The sequence below is a fragment of the Cololabis saira genome, chromosome 6, assembly GCF_033807715.1.
Source record: "Cololabis saira isolate AMF1-May2022 chromosome 6, fColSai1.1, whole genome shotgun sequence".
Classification (NCBI taxonomy): domain Eukaryota; kingdom Metazoa; phylum Chordata; class Actinopteri; order Beloniformes; family Belonidae; genus Cololabis; species Cololabis saira.
Window position 1 is genome coordinate 12,449,988 of NC_084592.1, and position 13,264 is coordinate 12,463,251.

A 13,264-nucleotide genomic window follows, 5' to 3' on the forward strand; every position below is an offset into this window, starting at 1 on the left:
AGGTCCAAATTTAAATCTGTGGTTTTGTACACCAGTCTATACTCTCATTTATGTTGTATGAATTGTAGAATTGCGACAGCAAACACATGGAGGGTGTAGAGCAAATGCAAGTTTTTTCTTACCTTTACGTATCTGTAATATGTACCGTGCGTGTGTGTGCCCGTGTGTTTTTGTGTGAAGAATGCTGATGAGATATGAAATAACCAGTAGCCAATTGAATAAGCTACCCTTTTTGGTTTCTATATTTGTAAATCTGACACTAAAGGAGTCAGTGCCTCACCAACCATGAACCTCACCGCACGTCACTGGGAGAGTCGGACCGCTGGGCAAAGTCTTCTCCAAAACATTCCCAAAATCCCCAGATTGGACTCACCAGACCACATGACCCTTTTCCACTCTTTTTTGAGTCTTTATGCTCACTAGCACACTGAAGCCTTTTTTTTGGTTTAGCCTCAGTGATGAGTGGTTTTCTTTAAGGCTGCACAGCTGTTTGGACTCAGTCCCTTCATGCGTCTGGGGAAATGCTCTTAGTTTCACTATTAAACATAACCGTGAATTCTACTGTTGTTTTTTTAGAATTTGTTTTCACCAAACGTTTCAGTGGCCGCTGTAATACGATAATCTTTTCCGACTACATTTCTTCCTTGAAGATGATGTTTCCCCACTTTCCTTCCAGGTTTTTGTTGCCTGATGCGTTACAATAATTTGGCCCCTCTGAAACAGATTCATATTTTTTCCACGACCACAGGATGTGTCTTCCATCACGGTTGTTTAAGAAATGAGAAGCTACTCCCTGCATCAGTTATGGTTAAACAACTTGCCGTCAGCTGAAACATAATCATCCATGCTGTTATTATATAATATTATATAAATGGGATAACTTAGCTAAATCCAGGTGGTGGCTTTTGTTGTGGACGGGCAGTAAATAATCCAAAACTATTCAAAACAACTAGGAAATTACCGTACCGTTCCAAACAAGGAAATGACCATACAACTAGCAAACAGCTCCTCCATCTCCTGTTTTGGTACTTTGGCAATATCAAAAATAAGACAAGGATGACCCTGACTAGGATACAGAACAGGGGAGTGTGGTTAAAACACAAAAGAACAAGAGCTTTTCAGAATAAACAAAAGAGAACCAGGGGAAAAAAATCACAAAACCAGAAGATTTTAACCAAACGTGTCATCAGAAACAACACAAACGACGACACACAGAGCAGTAAAGGCACATAGTTCTAAAACTGGAGATTGTTTCTCAACATATTTCCACTTTAACAGGATATTCTGGTCACATTTCTTGGTAAAAACAGCACAACAGAATATCCGACTGTTTAAATCAAATAAAACTGATAAATGATTCATCTGAGAGGGAGAGACATCGCTACAAGTGGCATCTGTCATTATCAGGTTATTTTAATCACTTCAAAGAAAAACATATTTGATTTAAAATATATATTACTCCAGTGTATTTCTCTGCAGTCTCTCTACCATCCCCAGCGGCTCTGACTCTCTCTATGTAAATTCCTGTTTCATGCAACATCACACCACATGGAGACGGATGTGAAAAGCTGTTTCATGGGACCTTTAACATTCAGTCAGGCAAAACAAACACCGAAGCAAGAAGTGAGGACTAAAATCTTTCTCTGGAGGTCTGCGACTGTTCATGGCTTCATGAACCGCACTGCAGTTGCTGATCGCAAAAGTCATTTTTGATTTTCAACTTTTCTAGCGGCAAGGCAAGCCGCGTTCGGGTCTCAGTTATAAATAGGTCTCGGTGGGCCTCCGTCGAGTGTGTTTTCTGCCACTTTAATGATAATTGAACATTGCCACAGAGCCGTTGACTAGCGCAGATCAGAGTGAATTATGGAGCATTTAATGAGCTCAATACCCACTGCAACACATCCAGTGAGAAGACACTTTCCCCGGCTCTGATAAAGACCCATTCATTCACGGCGGCAGATTACAGTCACATTACAGCGAGCACAATGAAACGCCGCTGAACAGAGACGAGTCGCGGAAGAATGGAAATTTATTTACCCTGCTTTTGGAGGTGAAGAATGAATTGGAAAAGGTTATTCAGCGAGGAAACATGCTTGTTTATGTTCGATATTAGAGAATGGGTGGGGGAAAATACGCACTAAGGATGATTACACAAAGAAGCAATAATACTGTAACAATTTAAACCTGGTTTCCAGACACAGAAGAGAGTAAAATATATTCTATAGAGAGTCAAAAAAGAAGTAGTACTTTAAATAATATTACATGTAGGAATACAAATTCAGTCATTTGTGGTGAAATAAATCAAGTGTCTAAGAGTTGCTTCATTGGTTTAAATAATAAGTGAAATGTATTAAATTATACTGTATATTATAAATGACATTGATATTTCATAAATGACATGAAATATCAATTAAATGCAAATTCCTAAAATTAAGAAAAAAAAAACTACTTTATATGAATTGATCAGATTTCAGTGTGTAACTCTAAGAAATCTCTTAAAGGTTTATGAAATAAGTTATAATCTGCTACTTTACATATAGATGTCGCAAAATCAGACCAGTGTGGCATGAAAAATAGGGGGGTTTCCGCTACAGGTAAATGATCTTGGCTCGCCCAGAAGCAGAGAACCCAGAGCAGAGAATACATCACATCTAATTCAAGATTATCTTGCTATAATAAGGCTATATATTTGTTTAAAAATCAACTATAAGAAGATGCCCCTCATACTGCTCACCTTTCAGATTCTCTGCTAAAAGCCCCGCCTCGTGTTCAGAGAAGTGCACGATGGGAGGTGGAGACGGCGGCCTCATCAGGGCTTCCTCCACCCTGCGGCGGTGTCTCTCCTCCCTGGCCAGTAAGCGCTGTTTGCACTCCCACTCGTACAGGTCATCTCTGGCCTGGGCAAAGTCCACGTGAATCCTGCCGGAGTCCTTCTTGTCAGTGCTGGATCCGATACGCATCCGATATCCTGACACACGCAAAAGGACAGTTTTAGTGAGACTGCTCCCAGACACGTGCTGCTGCTCAAATTAGTCACTACCATGTTACTAATGACTTGAGAGGGAATGTTCACCGATGTAAAATAAATCTTGGGAGCACCTACATAGATTTGTCAGCGAAAATCAAGAGTGTGTGTGTGTGTACGTGTGTATGTATGTGTAAAGCAAATAAATAAAAAAAAAAAATAAAATTAAAGTTGCAAGCAGCGATGACCAAGCCCTCGCGCATGCAATTTTCACCAATAAAAGTCAAGGACTCAAAACCATGTCCGATGACACCACCCACGACTTTTTATGTCAAACCATTCGAAAGTTATTGCAGAAAAAAGGAACTATGAAATATCGACCACTCAGAAGAAAAGGGGGGGCCTATTTGCACCAATTATGTTCAAGTACTCAAAACCGAGTCCGATGACACCACCCACGATTCTTTATATCAAACCATTCAAAAGTTATGGCAGAAAGTAGGAACTATCAAATATGGACCAATCAGATGAATGGGGGGGCGCGCTTTTTGGTGTCTATCGTCACCACGGTAACGCTTTTGACTTAGAAAAGTAATGCGCATCGTCGCAGGATGGAGACGCACATTTTGATGTATAACACCTGGGTGCACGTTACGGTTCGGGCGAAGAAACGGACGAAGAAATGGCAATAAATTGTGCCAAAATTACACGATTAATTCAAAATGGCCGACTTCCTGTTTGGTTTCGGCCATGGCGCCAAGAGACTTTTCTTTAAGTTGCGACATGATACAGGTGTGTAACGATTTTCGTGCATGTATGTCAAACCGTATTGTGGGGCTTGAGGCACAAAGTTTTCTAGGGGGCGCTGTTGAGCCGTTAGGACACGCCCATTAATGCAAACCATTAAATATCACATTTTTTTGCAAGGCCTGGCTTGCGTGCAAAATTTGGTGTCTTTTGGGGCATGTTTACGGCGGCAAAAAGGCCCTCATTTCATCTGAAAAATAAAAATAAAAACGAGAACAATTCCTACAGACATAATAGGGCCTTCGCACTGTCAGTGCTCGGGCCCTAAAAAATACATGAAGTGAATTTACACAAAGGCATTTCCAACAGAAGACCTTTTTGTCATGGGCTGTAGCTCGGATGTGGAGTCGCAGATATCTCCAGACGTTCAGCACGTCGGTCTAGACAAACGTCTGACTTTAGAGATTGCGTGGGAATGTGTTAGCGAACCTCTTTGAGTTGTTCACGCACAATGATCAAGGAATCACTCAGGAAACACTAAATCCTTTCCCACCTGACAGGTAGAGAGCCTTGTCCACCATGAACTCCTCGCTGAAGCGGATGTGGCAGAAGTTTTTCTTGCTCTTGCGGATGGCGATGATCTCTCCACATTGGTCAAACACCTCCCTGACAATGTCCTCCGTGGCGTTTTCCGGCAGGCCTCCGACAAACACAGTCTTACAGCCTGGAGGACGCTCTCTTGTCGATGGAGGTGGTAGATCTGTAACAAAGACGTTATCACCGCAGGTGACTTACAACCGGTACTGGAGTTGAGGGGGGATGAGGGGGGATGGCATCCCCCCCTGAAATAAAAACAGTCAAAATTATCCCCCCTGTAAAACTGCCATCCCCCCTTTCCATCCCTTATGTCATTTCATCAATGAATGTTGTTTTACTGCTATTTCAACATTTAGAGTCATCACCAGAAAAATAACACCAGAAAAATAACTTATTTGACAATTTTCACCTGTTTCAAGTAAATTTTCACTTGAAATAAGTAGGAAAATCTGCCAGTGGGACAAGATTTATCTTCTTATTACAAGCAAAAAAATCTTGTTCCACTGGCAGATTTTTCTACTTCTTTTAAGTGAAAATCTACTTGAAACAGGAGAAAATTGTTTTTTTTTCCAGTGATGAGTCTTGTTTTAAGTGTAATGAGATTTTTTTAATTAAAATTAGACATTTTAACTAGAAATAAGACAAATATTCTTGTTAAGATTTTGAGTTTTTGCAGTGATCCATTTCACTTATCCTGTGAAGGACAGAGTCATATTGATAAGTTCAGAAAAGTGTTTTTTATTGTTGTGTTTTGATGTATTTGATGTAAGCCCAGTGGATATTTAAATCTTACAGAAGACTGCATTTAACTGCTGCTATGTCATTCCTGCAGTATTTCTGCAGGTGTTTTGGTCAGTGCTTTTATTTGTAATATATTATATTATTTGTAATCAGCACAAATTATCTGTCCCCATATGATAAAATCCCCCATCCCCCCTGATTTTTTTTTACAACTCGAGTACTGCTTAAAACACCAGCAAATCCTATCGCTTCTTTGATGTAACATAAGTAGTCTGGGGAACACGTGCATTGCATCAGGTTGACGTTTGTGTTTTATAATTATGAGTCCATGAGTTATGTCTTTTCCTAAAGCAGAAATAATCTTATCAATCAACAGCAGCTCATCAACACAGCCAAGAGCTACTCACTGGGATTCTGAGGGAAGAGAGTGCAGCTCTTGCAGTGGATAATCTCTTTGATAACAGGCAGGTCGGGGGGAACGGGAGGAGGTGGGACCAGGCTGATGCCCGCCATCATGGGGTTCATGGGTGCGAGGAGGCCCAGGCCGGGGTCAAATCTCTGGATACATAGGGAGTCTGGGACGGAACGACAACAGAGAACACACAGGTTTAGATGATCAGTCATTTCCTCAGGTACTGTACAATAATGGGGGGGCGGCATTAATCTGCAGCCTGCTGGTATTTAAAGATTGTTTCTCCATACAGAACGATGCAGAATAGACTAAACATCTCATGCAAGTAATTAAAAAAAGTCAATAAAAACAAAACAACAAAAGCTTTTTTAATTGGATTCCAAGATTTTAGTCGACCATTATGGTGAACGATGTGACTCATAGAGCTCACTGCATAATTCTCAATATTACAGTATGAGATCCCTGCTGAATGTATTTGGAGGTTTTCACATTCACTTATTTGAATAAATGGAACAAAAAGGACAGTTGGATTTTGCACAAAATCCACTGTCAGCTTCTCCTGGTCTTTTTTTCTCTCTTTTCTTCAGATTTCTCTATGTCACCCATTCATTGGTATATCTGCTTTTTCCAACTCAGGGTCACGGAGCCGCTGGAGCCACATATAGACAAAAAAACCACACACCCTCATATTCACCGGTTAACCTGACTGTACACGTGTTTTGGGGTCTGTGGGAGGAAGCCTGCGTACCCAGGCAAACCACATATGGCGCTTTTCCACTAGTACTTACTCAGCCCGATTCGGCTCATCTCGCCTCTACCCGCTTTGTCCTCGTTTGTTTTTCCACAGTTAGGGGAGAAGTGGGCAGGTTGGGGTGAAGCTGCTGTGACGTACTCCATTGCGCAACACCTTTGTTCGTGTCGGCGCTGATGAGAAATCAGCTGGAGCCGCGAACGGCTGAGAGTAAAACAGAGCTCCTGTGGATCTGATCGTTCCTTATCGCCCGTCTACATCCCTTTTTAATTCTCTCGTCAGCCACCAGGCTTATGAACATCTGCACCTCAGAGTTGGATTACCAAACAGATGTTTGCGCTTTATAATAAAATCACTGCGAGCCGCGAGTCGTTCTAGCGCTGACTGCCACTTCCTGATTCAAACGTCTGACGGCCCCCCGACCAATCAGTGGCGCGGAGGGTGGTGACGTCAGATATAGTGCCGGCTCAGCCCGGTTAGAACCTCGGCAGAATGGTTACAGAAAAAGTATCTGCTTGGCGCGGCTCTACCCGCCTCGGCCCGTAGTGGAAAAGCGCAAGACGGGGGCGTGGCGGGTAGAAGCGAGCTGAGGTGGTACTAGTGGAAAAGGGCCAAAACATAACCAGGAAGCTTCTTGCAGTGGAGCAACAGTCCCAGCCACCGGGCCACTAGCAGGTACTTCATTCTGACTAACCTTCTACACAACCAAAACAAAAGGTCAACAGGAAACCATGTTTGTTGATTAAATGCCATCAGATGAAACACACCATGATTAAAATATGTACCTGACATTCATTAATCCTTGTGTCGTCTTTGCTTTGCAGATCTTTACTACATGTACCAGGACAATCATGAGGGGATTATTTCAAATAAACTACTATTAAATCCTGGCACAATTGACTTGTTTTTCTGAAAAGTTGGTTATGAACCCATAATATGAACACAGACTTCTAAGATTTAAAAAAAGAAAAAAAGAAGCTTAAATGCACAAGGTAAAACCACATTCCAGGTTTGATCCTTCAAGGTTCTGTAATCCTTCATTAATGTTTTGTGTTTGAGCAGAAACATCTGGAGTAGACAGATGTAGGAGCTGCGTACCGTATTTAATTTCATACAGGACTGTTGTAAAATGTAATTTTAAATGGTACCATATAAACTGATAGTTTGGCCGGTTCAAGCCTTTGGTTTGGATGATTACTCTTTAATGGTGCCACCAGATAAAGCACTAATTTAGATAAACAACAGTTGGTGTAAAATTATATGTGATAAAATAGCTAAATGAGGCAAACCTTAGAACACTGCTTTTTCACTGAAAAATGTTTCAGCAATGTTTTACTTCCTATTTTCAGATACTTGTGTGTTGCTGTAACTCCAAATCCACTTGGAAGCTTATTCACAAACACTGAAGAGGCATTTTGTGTACATCCAGGCATACAGACGGGTCATTTTTACCATTACAAACAGGCTATTACCTTTATGTTTGGGAAACATAAAACACTTTCTTACTCTTTTAATTGCTAATTGCACGGATTATTACCCTCTCTCTCATGAGCAACCTTTAACGAATCAGAGGGACAGCAGCTTCACTCACGCTGGATTCAATTGAGACAACAGCAAAGGTATTTCAATCACTGAAAGAAATGCTCTGGCCATCTTTTCTCTCCTTTCAAAAATAGTCTCTACTTCTGATACAACTGCTGTGAACATCTGTCTTCACTAGGAACCCTGCTGCCGACTGTTATCACACCTACAACCCGTCAGCAGAAGTGTTGATTTGACTGAACCCCTCAGTGTTGGCACAAAGACATATTGAAGCACAGCAAAATGAATGCCTCGATGGATTTTTATATATATATATATATATATATATATATATATATATATATATATATATATATATATATATATATATATATATATATGTATATATATGTATATATATATATATATATATATATATATATATATATATATATATATATATATATATATATATATATATATATATATATATATATATATATATATATGCACACACACACACACACACACACACACACACACTGTATATATAAACAAAAATGTCACGATACGTGTCGTGTAGGTGACAAACTGTAGCGCAACTTTGGGTTGTTAATAATAATATATTCTGTTTACTAGTAATGCGCATCCTATTGGTGCAGCAGGAGCACGTGACGACCTCACCTCGACCCGCGGACCCGCGGATTTTCACAAGGTGAGGATAAATCAATCTTTTTTATGATGTAAAGATTGTGTCGTCCCCAAAGGTGTGAGGATGAAATGATAACGGGGTTCACCTTACGGCCTCAGGCTGGAGCAGGTGAAGCTCTGAGCTCTGGCAGAAGATCAATAACAGTCATGTTGCATTTTGTGTTTGGGACTTTTCATAGTTTATTTATTTACTTTTATTTATTTATTTAATTTTAGTTGTTAAATCTCTGGAAAAGAAAAAAGTCAAGTCATCATACATGAGAGCAACTATTCAGTTTGTGGCAAAATATTTTTACTTGTATGAAACTGAAGATGCATAATGCAAACCTGACATTTACTTTTAGTTCAGTTTGTGGAAAATGGTTGGCTTGGCTTGGTCTTTAAAACTTAAACAGTTATAAAGCATTACAAACTAACAATAGGGCAAATGCACAGCATTGTTTTGTATTTTGTGTCTTTCAAATAAAAGACAGTCATATGTTCCTCATTCAAGGTTGTTAAAAAATACTGCTATAATATCGTATCGTTATCTCAATATCGTGTATCGTATCGTGAGATTAGTGTATCGTTACACCCCTAATATATACAGTACAGACCAAAAGTTGGCTAAATCTGCTTTGGATTTTGGACCCTTTCATAACTCTCATAACAACTGGAAGAAGCTCCCCTTCTTTTTTGTACCTGCACTGTTGGTAGAGCAGCTTTTATCAAGTCTTGTTTGGCTGGGAAAAACAACAAAAAGTGTATGTTCACTCGTTAGGAGCGTCTAAGTGTGCAGCGATGGACTGAATGCACTGATGCAACACCTGGACCTGCTATTATGAATCATCTCGTAGAATGGGTCATAACGAATGTGCTGATGAGAGAGGATGAAAGGACAGGCTTTGTTCAGGGCAGAGGGAGGAAGGGCATGTCTTTTCTCCAAGAAAAGGAGAAAGTGAGAAGGAAGGGGGAATATAAACAATGAGAAGACAGAGACGACAGGAGCAATGCTTCTCCTGTCTGGGTAAAAATAGAGCGGGGGAAGCTGGAGGAGGGTTGTGCAGCACGGCATGCTCCCTTCTTCAACACTGCAATAACAAGAGAGCAGGTGGAGTAAAATGTCAGCAAGAATTGCTCTCCCAGCGCTGTCCGAGCAGCCACAAAACCATGAAGAATTAAGTGGGGGAAGCTGTCGCACACAGAGAGGACAAATGTCACCTGTAGTTATGTAATAGAAATAAATGTGTTTGGCTACTTAGACTATATATGCCTACTGTGAAGGTCTTTACTTCTGCTGCTCTGAACATTCACAGCTCTGTTAGTGTTTCGAGGAAACAGTCACCAAACATACGGGGGGTTAACGTTTTCATTCATTTATAAAGAAAATGAAAACACCAAACGGACACAAAATGAGATGCATTCTGGGCATTACTTTGCAGTACAATAAGCCTGAACTTGAGGATTGGAAATATTTCCAAGTGTTTAACTATCTTTATGTTTTGGTGTTTTTTTAATTAAATATCTTATAGTGTTCTCTTCCACCCGATTCAAATGTCAGACCATATTTGAGCAACTATTGAATTGATGTTCATCAAATCCATCCATCCATCCATCCATTCATCCATCCATCCATCCATCCATCCATCCATCCATCCATCCATCCATCCATCCATCCATCCATCCATCCATCCATATTTGGGGTCAAAATGAAATATTTTTGCCTGCTTTAACAAGCTTAAAAAGGGGTAAATAATATAGTATTTCTTTATGCAACTGTGCAGACAGGGGTCTAAAATTACACTTCACATCTTAAACCCCTGAGCTTAAACACCTAAGCTTTAATTCATGAAATAATTTACATTTTTTTGTTTTGACCAGGAATCAGAAGCCTGTTTTTGGGGGTCATTTGTAATTCTGAAGAAAGGGTCCTGTTTTTTTTATTTGTAAGCAGCAGTTTTTAAACCTGAACAAGGCTTGTCAAGTTAAGCGCTTCAAGTGTTATTAACATGAGCAAAGAGCTATAAAAATGCACCTCTATGCAAAAAACATCATTTTATCTCTACTTTACTGAATAATGGTAAATAGTTTGTTCTGAAAAATAATTATTTCCAAATATGTAATCTAAGGATTTTACAACTAAGTGCAAACAACAAACCCTGCAGACTCTGAGTTGCCACTGAGGATGGCTCCAAAAACTTGAAAATGATCTAACTTTACTGCGGAAATGTGTTTACTAACGTGTCACGCAAAGATTTTCTGTTGTCTATTACTAAGGGATTTCTCAAATCTCACTCATATGAATCGTATGAGTATTAAAGTTATAACTTCTATGCTGCCATGTAAATCTCTTACACGTCACCTATGCTTGAATCTTCACTTGAAACAAGAACAAAATGACCAAGGTGCAAAGATAACAACAACAAAAACCTACTGTTTAAGTACTGAACCCTAAATGTGACCTCATAAAATGACTGAGTGTTGCATTATAGCAGACACATCCAAATCCCCATCAAACTGATTAACCATCAAACATAAGCTAGCTTGGAGTAAAACATTATCCCTCCTTATGGGAGACACTACAACCTTTATTCAGTAGAGGACAAATACTTGGCGCTTTTCCTGCCCAAACAGATTCTCCAATGTGACTCTAAAAACACAACATCATAGATACAAGGAAGCCAGATTCAGATCAATAGAAAGAACATCAATACATCCATCCATGATCACATTAATTGGTTGTTCATCACATTATCAAGGTCCAAACTATTGTATATTGGAATCTTAGCTATTATGAGCTACTGAAGCTTCAACATTTACCAGGAGAAGCAGACATTCTCACCAGGATTCCTCACAGGTAGACATGATTGCAACGCCTCCTCTGGGCGGGAAACGAAAATCAGAGGTCATTACCGCTTCAGATGATTTATTTCAATGTACAGGACAGGAGCTGCTCCAACTCTGAGTACCTCCAGGAAGACTGAGCTCCTCATCCCATGGATGGTCCCATTAGCTTCGTCACCTTCCGGGGGAACCCACCTTCAGCCGTTTATATTTGCATACTCTTGCTTTTGGTCTCTACCCGCAGCTTGAGGAAGCCGCGTGAACCATCATAGTCCATGTTCCAGACCAGATATCAGCACCACTCAAGGTGACCAAACTTGCTTATAATTTTTTTTAAATATCTATGTCTGTAGATGATATTTTGGTATGATAACCTTCCTGAGTGGCAGCTGGATCATAGTTATCAGCTCATGAAGTTCAGAAAATTACATTTTAGATGCTGCTGCATATCCTGGTTTAGACTCATGTACAGGATATATGTCAATGTTTCACAATATTGTGTTTGGTATCATTTTAAAGGAGACCTTTTAAGCATTCATTCAAGCTAAGATGTGAATCTTTCTGACCAACATAGAGGTCACTGCAGCTCTTTAAACTCTAAACAATGCACATTTTTACACAATTTTCACCTAAATGATATACTATCTTTTAACCCTGTGTCATCTAGGAAAAACAGAGACACAAAATACAAAAATTGGAATACTCATAGGAGCATAAGGATTCAGTAAATGTATCACATCTTAGCTTGAATGAATGCTTTAAAGGTCCCCTTTAAAATGATACCAAAGACAATATTGAAACATTGACAGAAATCCTGTGCATGAGTCTAAACCAGGATAGGCACCAGCATCTAAAATGTCATTTTCTGAAGGGGTGGGTAACTTCATAAGCTGATAACTATGAACCAGCTGCCACTCAGGAAGGGTTATCATACCAAAATATCATCTACAGACATGGATATTTTCAAAAAATTATAAACAAGTTTGGTCACCTTGAGTGGTGCTGACAAGTGACATTTTGGGCTCTGGCCCATGACTATCACATGAACCCACCGCCTGCAGGAGGCGCTGTGAAGATCCAGCGATTTGTGGACTGGCTCAATGCCTCTCTTCTTCTGCTAATCCAGTTTCCAGCCAAAATATGCAACTAAACGTATTTAGTATATGAACTAATAAAATCACATCATCTGCATTTAATAACAGGCCCACATTCTCATAATTAGCTTTAAGTGCCAAGTTAGGTGGTTTAATAGAGTAGAAATGTAACATCTACAGTGGGCCTTTTGTTTCAGAGTAAAATACCTCAAGAAGTATTGGCCATTCATTTTGCAGCATACTCTGAGGATGAGATGAGCACAGGTTCAAGTTCTCAGAGCAGTTATAAAAATACTGTACACGGCAGATAAATTCAAACTTTGGAGACACATGGAGGCTCTCCAGGTGGAGCACACTGGCCCCTCAGGTGCAGTCTCTCCACTTCCTGCTGATCTCACACTCAACTGTGGAAGTGTTACGAGCATTTACATTTTCTTCATTTATTTCTGTAACAATCCATCTGACAGGTTTTGGTTTTATGCTTGTTAAAAATACTCCTCTGATGAAATCCTTAAGAAGGTATTCTTTCATTCCCACAAAGCTGGTGATATATTTTTAAAGCACATCATGTGCTCTGTGGATGAAGAGATGTGCAGCATCTCGTTTGAGGAAAAACAAAAACAAACCCCAGCACTCTCTTTATCAGAGATCTCAAGGCTTGTAAAAAGAAAGGAAAATAATAAAAAAAAAAAAACCCGGAAAGAGATAATGTACCATAAATCTGAGCGTGTGCAGCCTGGATACATCCAGAGATTCTTCAGGTCTTAGGAAAACTCATTAAAGCGCCGTCAGCGATAACCCAGACAGGCAAATTACACACCTTCGTGCCACACATTCATCATAATCACATAAGGTTGGTTTTGCTCACAGCTCTTCTCCAGGAGCCAAAATGAGTGGAGCCA

General features: G+C 39.9%; 1 protein-coding gene across 2 annotated transcripts in view; it reads right to left on the reverse strand.

Moving 5' to 3' along the window:
* enox1 (ecto-NOX disulfide-thiol exchanger 1) overlaps positions 1-13,264 on the reverse strand; it is a 100,395-nt gene that overhangs the window by 39,655 nt on the left and 47,476 nt on the right. For both annotated transcript variants that reach the window (XM_061723300.1, XM_061723299.1), the window contains 3 exons: positions 5,458-5,625; positions 4,266-4,472; positions 2,735-2,968 (listed from right to left, as the gene is read on the reverse strand). In XM_061723300.1, coding sequence (XP_061579284.1) covers positions 2,735-2,968; positions 4,266-4,472; positions 5,458-5,625 — 609 coding nt within the window. The remainder of the gene's footprint in view (positions 1-2,734; positions 2,969-4,265; positions 4,473-5,457; positions 5,626-13,264) is intronic.